Genomic DNA, 16,058 nt, shown 5'->3' on the forward strand with positions numbered 1-16,058 from the left:
CTTCCAATAGAGGGAATGATAACTTTGCCCAGCTGGCTTCACACAGAATGATCAAAATGCAGATATCATCAGAAAGAGCAGGTGCCTGCTGTCTGAAAGAATTAAACTCTGGTTTCTTGGTATCTACCTCTGGTAAATCTCCAAGTATACACACATACACACCAAACCTGAAGTATTCAGAGTTTGTGAAACAGTTTGTCACTCATTTTAGATATGATTTTAGATTTTACTGTTTGAAGGTTAAACCTCAAAACATGAGTAAAATTTTTTTTTTTTAAACTCCCACTTTGTGATGTCACGTAAAGACCATTTTATTTATTTTCCCTGGACGGACTGACATGCAATAGATGTGTGAGCCGAATAACAGATATTGTGAAATTACAGTAGGCCTATAGACAATCCATGTGACCACAGGAAAAAAAATGGATCCGGGAGGATGTCAAGCAGCTTGCAGGTGTCTCCAAACAGCTAGAGTCAGAGGATTATAGAAATGGAGTGGCTTTCAGAAAGTTTGTATTATTCTCGTCAGCAGGACAAACAAGGACTAAAACTACTTCTAAGTGTTAATGAAAAATTGAGGCTGAGACCGACCTGCTAGCCAGATAACGATAGAATAAGCAATTCATTGAAAGTTAAGGCAAACAAGATGAGTTTTGAGTTTGGATTTAAAAGCCTCAACAAAGTCTGACTGTCTGAGCTCCATAGGGAGGTTATTCCGAAGAAGGAGGGCACTATAGGGAAAGGCCCTGTGGCCGGCTGACTTCTTTTTAACTTACGCTAGTCACCATGTATTCTGAGAGCAGAGATAATGCCAACAGACTTCATATTACATGCCACTCTTTATTTATTGTTTTTGTGGCCTGTGTTTTCTTCTCTGTACTCTGTAGATTGCCTCTGGAGCGGATGTAGTTATGTCATCAGATTTTTTTCTTGAAAAAATACAGTAAGGACCCTCAGAGGTGAGGTGCATTTGGACTTTAACATCCAGATATTATTTATTATTACCTTTTGAGGTTACCTTGAAACTGCAAGGCCTCCCCAATATACCAGTGTTATCAAGATAACAGACCTGCAGCAAACAGGAGTTCACTGGTACTCAGCCGTGGAGTCACTAGACGTCCTTCCAAGAAAAAAAATGCCACACAGTAAAAACACCTGTTTGTGATAGTGAATATCAACAAGTTTTCTAGTGGTGTCAGGCCATAAATGATTATTTGAACTTTAGTAACGAAAGCAGATTAATACTAGTGATTAAAATTAAATTATCATACAAAAGTCACACTATAACTCCCTGCAGGATGTTACACTAACCCAAAAAAAACTCCTATATGTGTGTTTTTACACGTTAATTACCAGGTTGGTCCAGAAAGGAGCAATTATTTAACTCATAAACTGAGTCAAAATATAAGCACATAAATATGCACATGGTGGACGGCAATAAAAGTGGATTGCAGATTATACAAGTTAATCAGAGAAGCCAAAGGTGCAGTAAGAGGAGGCAACATGCCCAATCTTTATACCTCTATACAGTTAATGGCTCATATGAACCCTCACCCTACCAACTGGGGTACCCGCACACCAGAGGTATACTTCAGTCAACTCTCTCACAAATGTTTTATTTTATCATTCCAATTGTTCATGCCTTTGTCAATCAATTTGTTCCGAATGATTTACATCATTTTTCTATTTTAATTAGAGATTTAAGAAAAAACACCTAATATTGGAAGTTCTGGGGGACCCCAGTCAAAAGTACCCATTCCACCTACATGCAGTTTTAATAGATGGAATAGAATAGATAGAGAACTACATTTTATAATGCATTTATGCACAAAATGAAGAAGATGATTGCATTACATTGTACTGGAATTGTACCTTTTACAATGTAATGTGACACATAAAATGTATTAATAATTATAAATACCAACACATAAAACAAGCAATTAAAAACAATAAAACCAGTAACTATCAGGTTGCAGTGGAGCAGGTCTGTGAGGTAGGAAGGAGCCTGGTTATTGATTGATTGACTGATTGATTGATTGATTGATTGATTGATTGATTGATTGATTGATTGATTGATTGATTGATAAATATGATAAGCGAGACCCGGGTGAAAAAGCCATTTTGGAGTCATTTTGTATATTCTGAAATAAATTAAATGGCAAAAGATCCTGGCGACAGGTAGGCTATGAAGTTATCAATCGATCGATTACTCATTATATGACTTCATTCTGAGAAGCGCATTTCGTTGAAAGAGCCTACGCTGTAAGGTTTCAAAGAAATCTTTACAGCAACATTGCCATGAAATAGAGGACAGAGGACGGCCGTCTCCGCACAGAGCCTCCGCCCCCCCCCCCCAAGACAGACAAACTTTAAAAGGAGTGGTTTGGGCTGTTGGTCACTGCAGCATTTAGACACCTCCGAGTGTTATTCACTGCGCTTCCTCTCAGAAAACATGGCCACATATTTATCCAAGAACGCAGAGGAGAGCCCGGAGCCCTGTAAGGCAGAAGTAAAGGGTAGGTCGAGTTTATTTATTTCATTTATTATTTTTATTTGTGTTACTCTATTCAATAACCAGTACATGTAGGACTTTAATTACATCATCACTGACGGTTTTTCTTGTGTGTGTTTCTTCTCGTTTAGGGAGTATTCCCAGCTGGTTGCAGGGCACACTGCTGCGCAATGGCCCCGGCATCTTTTCTGTGGGGGACACCAGCTACGACCACTGGTTTGATGGGATGGCTATCATGAACAGCTTCGCCATTAAAGATGGTTAGTCTAAAAGTTTGTTTTACAGTTGTTGATCTGTGAATGCATGTCAGTGAAGAGAGCAGTCCATTAAATTCACAAACATGTTTTTTTCTGCCAACAGGTGAAGTGATCCACAGAAGCAGATATCTAAGAAGTGACACCTACGAATCTAACATGGCTGCAAACAGAATAGTTGTATCTGAAATGGGGACAATGGCATATCCAGACCCAAGCAAGAATTTCATTTTCAAGTAAGTATGCTCTTCATTTTATTCAAACCACATTTTAAGTATTGCATTCCTCTTAAATTAGTCTTATTGATATTTCATTTCAAAGCATTCGTTTGCCGTCCAACATTCTGAGGTTTCATTGTTGACTGTTATGTAACATCTGCAATGACATGTTACAGTCTTGTAAAGTGTGTGTTGGGGGGGGGGGCGGCATTCAGATGCAAGTAACTAACAGTTTCCTAAAGGATCTTCAATATGAGGATCATCAGTCTTTTGAGAAACCCTCTACTGTTTCACTTTATATGATGCAAATTAGTCCACACAGTTCTACAGGACCCTCACTATGAACACATTAGGTCATTTGTGTTGGATAACCACCTTTCCCCCTCATAGCATACCTTCAAATTTCTTCTTCTTACTTTCCAGGGCGATAACTTTTCTCAACCACACAGTGCCCGACTTTACTGACAACGGCGCCAGCAATTTCATTAAATACGGAGAGGACTATTACGCCACCTCTGAAACTAATTACATCCGCAAGATCGATCCTGTGACACTGGAAACTCAGGACAAGGTAACATTATCCACCGATCTTGACCACTCACCAATGATCACCATTTAGATCCCATCCAACAAGTCAATAGTTGATTTCAGAGCTGATGAGTTGCTGAACTGTCTCACACAGGTGGACTACCTGAAGTACCTGCCGGTAAACTTGGCTACGTCGCATCCACACTACGACAAAGAGGGCAACGCCTACAACTTTGGGACTTCAATAGCAGAGAAGGGAAAGACGAAATACCTACTGTTCAAAGTCCCTGCTGATCCTAAGAAAGGTATAAACCCTAATGACCTGCTCTACTTTGTCCTGAAACCTCAGTGCGTCTTTTCCTATCAGTTGTACTTTGTCAAAGATGTAGAAGTTAAAGTATTTATATTATGTTCATTTTCAGGTTCATAATTGTATTTAGAGGTTATATGAGAATAGGTTTACATGGTTTAATTTTCAAAAAACACCATATTTTTGTTGTACTACACACTGCTGCAGCTCCTCTTTTCACCCTGTGTGTTGAGCTCTCTGTTTTAGCTACAGAGTGAGGCATCGCACTTCTGTTCCATCTTTGTTGGGAGTCGCACATGCACAGTAGCTAGGTAAGGATTACTAGCCAGTCAGAAGCAGAGTATGAGGGCGTGCCATGCTAGCAGCTAGGCTAGCATTATAACGTGTGTTATAAAGTGACGCACGTTTGTCACGGAAGTAAAGGCTGGACTACAATAGAGCTGTTTGGAGCAGTTTGTGAACAGTGTTTTCTGTTGGAGATGGTAAGTGCCTTTGGGGTGGACTTTGGGCCTTTTCACTTTGTAACCTATAACATGCACAAAAAAGATATATAACACAATAAAGGAAAGGGAAAAAGCCAAAAAGCATAATATGAGAACTTTAAGGTACAACGCAAGATTATGCATCTTTAAGCATCCTTTTCTTTAACTTTAACTTTAAACCTTCAGACAAAGGCAAGAATGTCCCGGCGCTGAAGAATGCGGAGGTGATCTGCACAGTTCCCTGCCGCTCCATGCTCACACCCAGCTACTACCACAGCTTCGGCATGACGGACAACTACTTCATCTTCATCGAGCAGCCTTTGAAACTGGACATCCTCAGGATGGCCACTGCCTATATGAGGGGAGTCAACTGGGCGAGCTGCCTGAAGTTCTGTCCCGAGGAAAATGTAAGTTTGTTTATCAAGATGATAAACAAACTTACAGTATGCTGCTTTATATTTATGTTACTGGACTAAGTATGACACAGCTGTAGATATCAGTGTGCACAAGTCTACAGCGTTATGGACAGAAAACCTCGGATGACATAACTGTTCATTTCTTCAACAGACTGTAATCCACCTGATAGACAGAAAGACCGGCAAAGAGGTCGAGACAAAGTACTACACTGGGGCAACGGTCATCTACCATCACGTGAATGCTTTCGAGGACGACGGTCATGTCATCTTCGATGTCATCGCCTACAGCGACAACAGCCTTTATGATATGTTCTACATGAGCAAGCTGAAGGAAATCAATAATGACTTATACGTCAAACCAAGCTACAAACGATTTGTACTTCCCATCCAGTCAGACAAGGTGGGATTAAAAAGAAAAATTAAATTAATTTCATCCTGAAATTTAGAGAAGACGTTCCTTTTACACTTTATTTTTACTTTTTGACTGGGTTTTGCAGGGAGTGGCAGTTGGAGAGGACCTGGTGAAACTCAAGTACACGACAGCCAGCGCTGTGAAGGAGAAAGAAGGCAAACTGATGTGCCAGGCAGAGGTGTTATGGCAAGGTAAAACCAATGCCGCTCAAATAGACCCTTAGAACAAATCTAGTATTTCTTACATTATGTCTTCTTTATAAAGAGGTTCATACAAATTCATTTTTTTCCTACCAGGTTTGGAATTACCCAGAATCAATTATGACGTCAATGGCAGAAGGCACCGCTTTGTCTACGGCAACAGTGTGGAGGAGTCTGCGCTGACAAAAGAGGTCAAATTCCCTATTGATTTTAAATGTGGTTATTGCAGAACAGCACTGATGGGAACATCCGTCTAAGTGTTATTTGCCAAGAGAGACCCGAAACTTGCAGAACCTTGAAGAACCAAGATTTTAATCGCAAGGTTATTGGGAAACAGATTGTTCCTGACAGCATTGTTTTTACAGTGGTAGGAGCAAATTGCAGAACTGAGAATTACCAGTTGGCACAACAGAAGGTAGGAAACACTTTGTTGCCGTGAGAATTACTCATTGCTCCAACAAAGACCAAACCACTTGATGGCTCTGGCTGTAATACGCACATGTCCTTTCCGTTGGGTACACTTGTACATCAAGGTACCTGAAACAATGGAAAGAAGTGATAAACTCAGTGAGGCTTCAAAGTATTGAGTAACAAAGCCCTTTGAAAAGAGCTTCCCTTGCATCTCACTGCATACCCACAGTCCAGAGGTATAGTGTCAGCAAAGAGGAAGGAAGAAAAGGACACATCCTGGTTAGATATTTTTATTCATTCCCACTTGGCATAGAATTCCAACAACAGAATTTTAAGAGTGTTAGTGATATTAAAAGTAGGACGAGCAAAAGGAAAAATTTAAACCTTATGATGATGAATAGTTGTCACACCAGCTATGAACGTTTATGTCATTTATTTGATTAAATATGCTCATTCATTTTACAGGTCAGTTGTATGATCACATTTTAAAATTTGCATACCCAAGAGAAAAAAAAACATAAATGCAAACACAAATGCAGTCATCATACTCTAATTCCATGCCACCTTTATCTAAAGAACGTGACCAAGTGAGCATTAATAAAAACCTATTTAAAGAGCGTTGTATGCATTAATCGGATCAATACCTCAGATCATTGCCTTATTGTGAGCCCCCAAAACATAATTTAGCCCTTTTTCTTAATTAACTCAACAGATGGCTATTTATTGTAACCCCCCCCCCCCCTTTTTTAGTCACTGTGAGTATAGTCAACCCAGCCTATACTAGGAAAAAAGTTGTTGCCAGTTCCTTGTGCCTACTGACAGTACTAAGAAGGTCTATTTTACGCATTGATAGCTCTTAAGTAAGTATATGGCTTGCAGTTGGGGCAAAGTATTTCACGGGCGCATTCTACAAGATAAGCTCTCTATGTATGTGTGTGTGAAAGATAGAGAGCAGAGAGTCTTTGATAACAGTGATCTTGTTGTGATGATGGCAGAGAGGCTGAGTGGGCACGTTGCCCTCTCCTATGTCTGTAAATCATTGTTGATCACAAGCTGAAGGCATTATCAGATAGCTTACATGATGACTTCAGAGCAGTAGTTTTTAGTGCTTTGTTGCGATCTGTTTGTACATGCTGAGTAAAAAGCATGTAAAGTCGTAATTATTAACCCTAATCCATTCATTTACTGTAGATTGCCAAATTTGACACAGAAACCAAGGAAATGGTTTACTGGAGTGAGGACAACTGCATGCCGTCAGAGCCTGTGTTTGTCCCCAGACCAAATGGAGAATCAGAGGATGATGGTGAGAATAATGTGTGGTTTACATGTACAATGTATGACATGTATATACAGTATGTTGTGTGTGAATGCTACTATATGTCATCTAAAGTACAAATGGATAGGAATATTAGCCTGAAGAAAATAAGATCACTCATGGATTACGTCTGTATTGACGAGACTTTATGTTAAGTGTATTTTGGAGTAAATTTGAAAATTCATTCCATGCGATTCCTTTGATTTTTTTATATTGTGCTTTGTACTCTAACAATAACCACCACTTTCTTTCCATTTGCAGGTGTGGTCTTAGCATCAGTTATTAACGCCAACCCAGGCCAGTCTAGTTTCATCCTGATTCTTGATGGCAGAACATTAAAAGAAGTGGCTCGAGCATACGTGAACGCTGGGCTCAACAAGGATATGCATGGATTTTTTATCCCACATGGAAATTAGTCAGTTGTGTATCATGTAAAAAATGCATTTGGAGAACTTCCAAAAAACTGTCCTTTATGACACAGGAATCTATTTGAACACTGAAAAACACAAAATCATAATGAGGATGTAGATGGTTTCATGTATAACCTCATCTCTGTAAAATTATCGTGATTGTATCAAAGAATATTTTATCGGTATGTTTATATAGAAAAAAGATTATGCATGGATTAGAGGATGAATACCCGAACCGAGGTCAACCGGCCAGGTTCGGACAGATATTTAGAAATGATGTTCTGGTTTGGGTTGGGCTCGGTCACATCAGCGCGATAAGGCATTGAACATTTTAAATTTAAAAAAGCTTATTATGTAGGTGTGCACCTGTGTTAACGTGCGCTTGTTGCCCTGTGTGCGCTGATGCGCTCATTTGTTGACATTTCCGAATGCCTTCCTACAGTTGCTTAATAAAAGCGGGCTTTCCACATAAACAAACGTATGTGTCATTAGTATGAGAAAAAACAAGATTTTAACTGTGTCGGGATCGGGTAGGGTTCGGTTACTGCTCTGTCGGACGCAGGCCGGGCTCTGACAGAAAAATGCGGCCTGATCCCCACTCTAGCGTGGATCAACTATGTCACTTAAGCATGTATATATCACTGGTTGTTCTGTAATCCACATTTTTCTAATGCTATGAGATCAATGTTCTTGTGCTCATCCTTTCATTAAAAAAATAAAACATGTAAAGTACTGAGATGTACTCCCATTCTTCAGTTACACAAGAATATAAGAATGAACCCCTGGACACCTGTTGTCAAAGCCTCTGGTTTTTATTTACCTAGTATTACAAACCTCTGACATGTTAATCTAAGATAAATAAACCTCTAACCTGTAATGTAAAATAGGGACACTTTGAACTTCGCTAGTGTGGAAAAGTTGCATTGTTGTGTCACAGCTTTGTGGTAAAGGTTTATATATTGAGAAAGCCATTATACATTAGATATGTAGGATTGTATAAGAGTGAATAAATCAAACACCTGCCCCCGCTCCACTCCTGCACACTGGACCTTTGGAGATTGGATTCCCATAATAAACTGAAGGACAATTGTCTGCTCCTCCTCCTGGCCTAGCTCTCACCCATATACACACACATATACTTTGATTTCCACTGTCTCTAAGTTCTGTGTTCTGCACTTGGGTTCCATAAAGTCTAGCCTTAACACATATGTCTATAGACCATTGCTAGGCAACAGCCTGGACTCTTGTTAACTTCCTGTCATGTGATGCCATTTACATACACCACAACAGGAAATCAACTTTGGCACATTTAGACTGTTTATGTGAAATGGTCTATAAACACAGAGGGCCTAATTCTCTTTGTATTACATTGGTCTACAAATGTAGAGCACCAATTCTGTCACATGGGCCAACAATCTCAGTATCTATCCCACCACAGAGAGCTAAAATTCCAATATAGGGTGTCACAGTGATATAAGCAACCATTGGTATGGCCTTTCTGTGGCTGGATAGTATAGGTCTAAAGCTGTCCACTAGAGGGAGACGAAGACCATGTTTACTCAGCCCTCTCATGGACAGGACAGGACAACATGCATGAATTCATCTTGATGCTTTTTCATTTTTCACCGCTGAGGTTTAAACGCATGTCAAAACTAAAGTCGACAAAAGCAAATATCGGTGCCCGGATAGCTCAGTTGGTAGAGCGGGTGCCCATATATATAGAGGTTTACTTCAATTTCGAGCTGCGGACCTTTGCTGCATGTCATTCCCCTCTCTCTCCCCTTTCATGTCTTCAGCTGTCCTGTCAAAATAAAGGCCTAAAATGCCCAAAAAATGATCTTAAAAAAAAGAAAGAACAAAAAAGACAAAAGCAAATATAAGGGCACTGTCAACACATGATTCATGAATGAACAAAATAGAAAATACTACATGATCAAGGGAGCTCTAGGTCTCCTACAGTGCAACAGTACTATACCTGACTGTATGTGCAAGTTATTCTTGACCTGCAAAGACAATGTTAAAATGCCCAATTCTCTTTTAACCAATCATTTCATTCCTTATTCTGTCTTAAAATGTCATAAAACAAACCAAGACAAACAAGTGAAGTCATCAGTTTTACAAATAACAGTGTCAGTGTAATATGAATTCAAGATAGAAAGTACCGGAGTGTGTATCCACATATTTGATTGGTGTAACAGAAAAAGGTGGTGTATCGTAGCTACCGTTAAAGTATTGAGAGGAGTGGTTCTCTCTGAAGTTCAAAATGAAAGGTTGACTGACGAGAGAAATGGGAAATGCAAAATGTATAGGTAGTCTGTCCAAATTCAACAACAATCATTCTAATAGACACCCCATAACACAGAGAAATACACACTTCCAATAAACAGTAATATAATACATAAACAATAACACACTAGTCTCATCTCCAGCTGAAAATAAATTCTTGATCTCGATAATCACCGTAAACCATTTTAAAACATACACATCCTTACACACAAATACTAACAGACAGACATTAAGATATGCTAAATGGCAGTGTATTGATCTAGAAAAACTAGGAGACATTTTAATATGGACACTTTTTGTATGCAGACTATAAAAACTTATGAAAAGAACTGCATCCATCGTTATCACATACTACAAGACTTATGTTACAGTGAAAAAATGCATCTAAAATGCTGTATTCGGGGAGGAACATATGCATTATCTAGTAGAAGCACATACTAGCTGCATCGGTGAGGCCTGGCAGTGGGCACAAAAAGGCCTAGTGAATATTCAGTGTAAAAGAGCTCAAGAGGGACAGAGCAGATCAATATTGTTCCTAGTATATCCTGTGTTTTGACCTGATTTGGACTGGCCCTGTTATTGTAATATTAAAAGTGCCAGATTACAGCATTATTTAACCACATTTCTTTACATTTGAATCAGTGGTGTCTGGGATACCACACCTGACAGATGACCAAACAAACCCTCTCCCTTGAGATCTTCAGTTTAACTTTGAAAACCCTGGCCCATGGCAATTGTGAATTAACGTCCAGCAAGCTCACCCAAAATTCAACAGATGGATAAAGCTAGTAGATCCATGGTCTGAATAAAACACGTATACAAAAGAAAATCATTGAGGGAGAATGGAATTAGTCAACAGTGAGCACTAATAAGAGGGAGCACACAGTACATGTGCAGGTAGATGCAAGAGGAGCAGAGGAATAGTGGGTGACAACATTTTAATTCAGTTGAAACACTTAAGCCTGCACCAAAAACCTTAAATGGCTTCTGTTTCTCTTCTTTCCTTTCCTCTGACTCCACTGACCGTAAAACAGCGTTGGTTGTGGTTGTTGACGCCATTCACCATGGTGTCCGCCATGCAATCTCATAGCAACCTCATGCAACCTCAGCAACCATGAAAGAAGGCTTTTTAAGGAAATTGGAACACACCCAAGCACAGAAGGGAAACTGTGCTGTGGTTGCCATAGCAATGATGGCGGGACAGTGGCAGTAGAGTATTTTGTCATTGTCTGTTACAGTCACAGTCATTAGCAACTGGCTAGTTAGAGGCCTAGCATTCGGGGATCAGGAAGCCAAGAAGATGGAGGTGTTTGAGTCCACAGATGTCAGCTTAGCTGCCCTCAGCTTGAGTCTCCCCTTCACCTTGAAAACAGCAGGAACAGAAGTCACCAAGGTAGAACCAGTGAATATTCAACTCATAACAGCTCATGCTTTAAGACATATAAAAATACTATGTCTAAGTCTGTTAAAAAATCTTAAATATACATGTACTAGGCCTACCTTTCACCTCATAAAATATACAGAATATGTATGTTGCTTAACGGGACACATGTGCAGAGAACACAACACACACACACACACACATCATTTTTGACTACAGATAAAAGGCACTGCACTCACTAAATAACTTTTTTAAAGGTCCTGTAGATAACTTTTATAAAAAAAATAACGTTTTGTCATATTTGCTGAAACATTTCCTATATCCTGAGATAGGGCATGAGGCAGATTATCTGTGAAAAAAATCCTGTTCCTCTGCCTCCCCCCTAGTGCTCCTAATGGCATTTGCAAGTTTCCACCGTCCGAAAGAAAATGACCAACCAGAGCTGAGGAGTCTAATGACTGCTGTTACTGCATTACGTATTTCCCACCTCAAATATTTTCAAAATAAGAAGGTTTGTGACTACGTCGCGCCCAAACCAAGCTCTCCACACCGTCTAACTGGCAGGAGCAAACTCTCATTTTTGAAGCTAAACAGTACACTAAAATATGTTTCTGAAAACATTTGAAGCGAGAAATAGGCAATACAGTGTGATCAGCGCTGCCTAGTTTTATAGTTTACCGCAATTCACGAGCAGTCATTGACACTGCATTAGTGACTCCTCTGCTCTGACTGGTTTCCTTATGCCATGAGGAGCACCGGAAGGAGGCAGAGGAACGTTATTCTTTTTGAAACAACAACTGCAATGATCAGATGATCTGATTCATGTAGTACTGTCAGGATATAGTGATAGTTTGAGCAAACAAACAAAAACTTATTTCTATTGAAAATTACCAACTGTAGCTTTAATGGGGCAGAATTGACTGGTGTGGAGGGAACTTAGTGTTTCCAAGACTCAGCAACCAGGATCTAGGAGAACAGTGTATATATAGTGTTCTTTGCAGAAGAGGCCAGTGGGATTCCCAGCCGTCAGAATGTCAGGAAACGCCCAGGAAAGCCCCACATTCAGCACCATGGACAGCGGTCATGACGGAATCTATGACTTATATGCAAATGTCATTGCCATTTTCTATCCATCTTAGATGCCCTCGTACTTTCCCTCTTTTCACAATCACCTGACTGCCCCACCCATCTACACACCCGTTTCCACTCCCCTCATCTGCTCTGCAGTCTTCCCCGCCGACCTGCTCACCTGCATTTCATTCCCTCATCAGTCACTCACTACATATAGCAGTCCACTTCCTTTATTCCCTTGGCAGATCAACATAGGGTTGTTCCTCATCTGACTTGTTGATCTGTGCCAGACTCTGTGACAGGTCAGTGGCTCCCTCTGCTGCAGGGGCTGCTGGGATATCATGGATGGTGTTCCTGCGGCCAGACCGCTGAGATGCGATAAAGTCCTCATAGGTCGCTTCCACATCCGTCATTGCTAACACACCTCACCATAGCGGGGCCTGGCACAAGCAGCAGCACAGGTACACATGGACACATGGACACACACACACACACACACACACACACACACACACACACACACACACACACACACACAAATGAACATGTGCTACATTTAGTAGGAAAACAACTGAAATGAATTTTCAAGAATTTGTGCCGTTTGTCCTAAGCAGCCTTGCACAATGGATGAGTCATCTGTTTATGTTGACATAAAGAAAATAACACTGGATTACCCATGCAGAGGAGACACTTTCTGCAAAAGGAATACTGGGCAGTGGGATAGAAAGACAAATAAGGATGCTTTTGATGCAATACAGCAACCAAAAACACACAGTTTAAGGGGTCATTATGGCACCAGGGAGGACAGTACTGTGTTCAAATGTCATCCCATTTGGAGTAAGCATGGAGCACGATGGGAGCTGTGTTTCATAGAGATTTAGGTTAAAGCCCTCTGTTGCCATTCCAACACTCCGATCAATCTGCCTGGGTGAGGCTACCCTTCACCACTTAGCAGGTTCTGGCTTCCCTGCTCCATTTTCACTAATTAAAATCCATCAGTCTGAGATTTGTTTTTTTTAAACAATACCAATCATTTTGTAATATATATGCACTACAAGCTTTTCTGAGACTTCATTTCCCTTTTGACATCTGAAGGATGGTTTGGTTTTACTCCAATATTGGGTTTTTAACTAACAGGGAAATTTGCAAAAATGCTCCCACATCCATTCATTGCTATTTCCAGAGGCGAGCAGGCTGTGATTGACCGTGGCTATTTTTGGATGCTCCTATGTCATCATCTGAGTACGCTTCCACTCAGCTGTCGAATTCAAAATGGTGTCAAGACGGGATGACCCAACAGATGTTGTCCATGTACAATCGCCAGCCTCAACATGGGGGAAGCAAGAGACACAGGATGACTTTTCTTCAATATAAAAATAGAGACTCAGTGTATCCTCTCAGAGACAAACAGTGATGCTGAGTCAGTGACGATAGTGTATCGCTGGATTTAGCAAATAGTACAATCTGCATGATAGTTATACCTTTAGAAAATGAATGGATATTCTTCAACGTTAAGGGCTATAACCAAATGGAGAAGGTACATTCAGCAATGCCTTGGCAGTGAGTGTGGCATGAGGGGATTGCAGGAATTGAGTCTCACAAACTTATGCCAGTGTTATTCTAGGTGGCCTGCATGACTGGGAAAACTCTCTCTCTTTCTCTCTCACTCACATTTATACACACAAAACACACGCTGTACTTCTAAACAACCAATTAATTTAATTTTAATAATTTTGATACCTTACTATCGTATCACCAATATCTCAGTACAATTTATATATAGGCTAATAGAACAAATTATTTCTAAAGCATCCTAATCCTATAGGCTATAGGATTATGAAAGGATTAGTTAAGTAATGTATTAAATGCCCTTGCTATGATTATGTATGAACTGTCTTTAGTTCATTGAAAACCTTTATGTATGATTTAAACAATGTATGTCTTCAACATTTATCATCTTCTAAAGGCTAAGTGGAGGCGCTGTAGCAGATCCAGTAGCAATTAGGTCCTGTAATAAATCACTTGCATTGTTGACACAGACACACTAAAGACATAACCTTTACATAGCCTAAAGACATGCTGGCACAGGAAGATCGACAAAATGTTTCTAATAATAAATCAACAGTCAACATGCTGACAAAGACTCCCCTATAGCTCAGTCAGTGCCCGCAGCCTGCATGGCGTTACACATGGAATTACAATACGATGCCAGGCATGCACAATCTATTCCTACAATTATTATTATTATTATTATTATTATTATTATTATTATTATTATTATTATTATTATTATTATTATTATTATTATCATCAGCAGGGTACCTGTTTGGATTAAATGGCTTCCCAATATTCGCAAAAATAAAGCCCTTATTGTGAAGTAACATAGCCTACTGCCAGAGCTCGAAATCGTTTTATTATAGGCCCACTGGCCACTCCCACTGGCCTTATTTTAATATAGGCCATCACAGTGATATCCAGAAACTGTAATGCCAACTGCACAGTTATGAGTATTAAATAAAAACACATTTGCATAGCCTCTACTTGAAGCCTCTAAGAAGCTACAGTTGTCCTTATTCAGATGAACCCAGAAAGATCACCCTAACAATTTCCAATGAAAGTCAAAAAGGTCAGATGACAGCTGAGCAAACAGGGCAGTTATTGTGTGTGTGTGTGTGTGTGTGTGTGTGTGTGTGTGTGTGTGTGTGTGTGTGTGTGTGTGTGTGTGTGTGTGTGTGTGAGCAGATGAGAGTATTTGAGAACAGGGATCTAGTTGTGATGATGGCAGAGAGGCTAAAGCTATTTAGTAACACGGTTACTGTGGTCTCATAGCATCTGGCTGTGAATTACTCCATTCAGATGACACATGTGCTCAATATGCCAAACTGGGAACTTCCAAGTGCTCTGGGCAAATGTTTGAGCCAACAAATGCAACAAGGGGATACAATAGTTTCATTGTTCGTAAGCTGTGATCACAGTCATCTTTAATTAGGTCCATCATCAGACAAGGTTGAAATAGGAAGTAAACCAATTTACCAATATGCCTAATTTGATTGACCATATTGCTGTAGGCCTATTGTGTAAAAAGTGTATATAGCCAAGCCTACAGACAATTAGCTAAGCTGAATCATAGGTAGGAAAAATGTGTCTTTGTCTATCATAAATAAACATTTTTTTTCAATGTGAGGCTGGGGATTGTAACACTTATGTTTCTATTTATTAGGCCTAAATCACTCTAGCAAGCTAAAGTTGTTAGTTGTTAGGTCCTTGCAACACCTGAATTGACTAGATTTCAGTAAAATTGCAAATTACTTGATTTACTTTAATGCCATATTTGGGAAAAACGATGGGAACGTGAGAAATGGGATCGCCTCTCTATGGTGCCTACCACGCCCGATCGCTGTTCAAAGTAGCCTACACGCTATCAACAGTGCAGTAACATCCAATGAAATGCTCGGATGTTAGCACATGAAGCTGCATCAGACAAATCAGTTGCTATTGGAAGCCAAAGATGAGTAATATCAAGATAGTTAGTTCTCAATCTCAGCCAATGAAAACCAGTGTCTGTTAGAACTTAATTATAATGTCAAATAGGTACAATAGCCTACAAACTGAATACGAATAAAGCATTATTTATAACTCTATCTAGCTGATATATAAATGAAACAATATAAGTAAATCCTGTTAATATAGCCTAACCCTCTAAATATAAGGCATAACCTTGTGAATATACGAGCTAAGCAAAATGTGTAGTTGTCACAACACTATCAGTACCTTACAAAGACCCTAAACATTGCTGCATTCCGCATGTATTGTAATATTTCTGTAAAAATAGCGGTAATGTCACCAACAAAT

At 39.7% G+C, this 16,058-nt stretch overlaps 1 protein-coding gene across 1 annotated transcript; it reads left to right on the plus strand.

Annotated features, from left to right (window-relative positions):
- Window positions 1-2,406: 2,406 nt before the first annotated feature.
- Window positions 2,407-8,195, plus strand: bco1 (beta-carotene oxygenase 1). Its single transcript, XM_078281062.1, has 11 exons — window positions 2,407-2,516; window positions 2,644-2,772; window positions 2,873-3,002; window positions 3,408-3,555; window positions 3,667-3,817; window positions 4,491-4,711; window positions 4,872-5,120; window positions 5,218-5,323; window positions 5,429-5,523; window positions 6,935-7,046; window positions 7,320-8,195. The coding sequence occupies exons 1-11, from the start codon at window positions 2,453-2,455 to the stop codon at window positions 7,472-7,474; spliced, it is 1,560 nt and encodes a 519-aa protein (XP_078137188.1). The 5' UTR covers window positions 2,407-2,452; the 3' UTR covers window positions 7,475-8,195.
- Window positions 8,196-16,058: the final 7,863 nt, after the last annotated feature.

The sequence above is a fragment of the Sander vitreus genome, chromosome 22 (genome assembly GCF_031162955.1).
Source record: "Sander vitreus isolate 19-12246 chromosome 22, sanVit1, whole genome shotgun sequence".
NCBI classification, from domain to species: domain Eukaryota; kingdom Metazoa; phylum Chordata; class Actinopteri; order Perciformes; family Percidae; genus Sander; species Sander vitreus.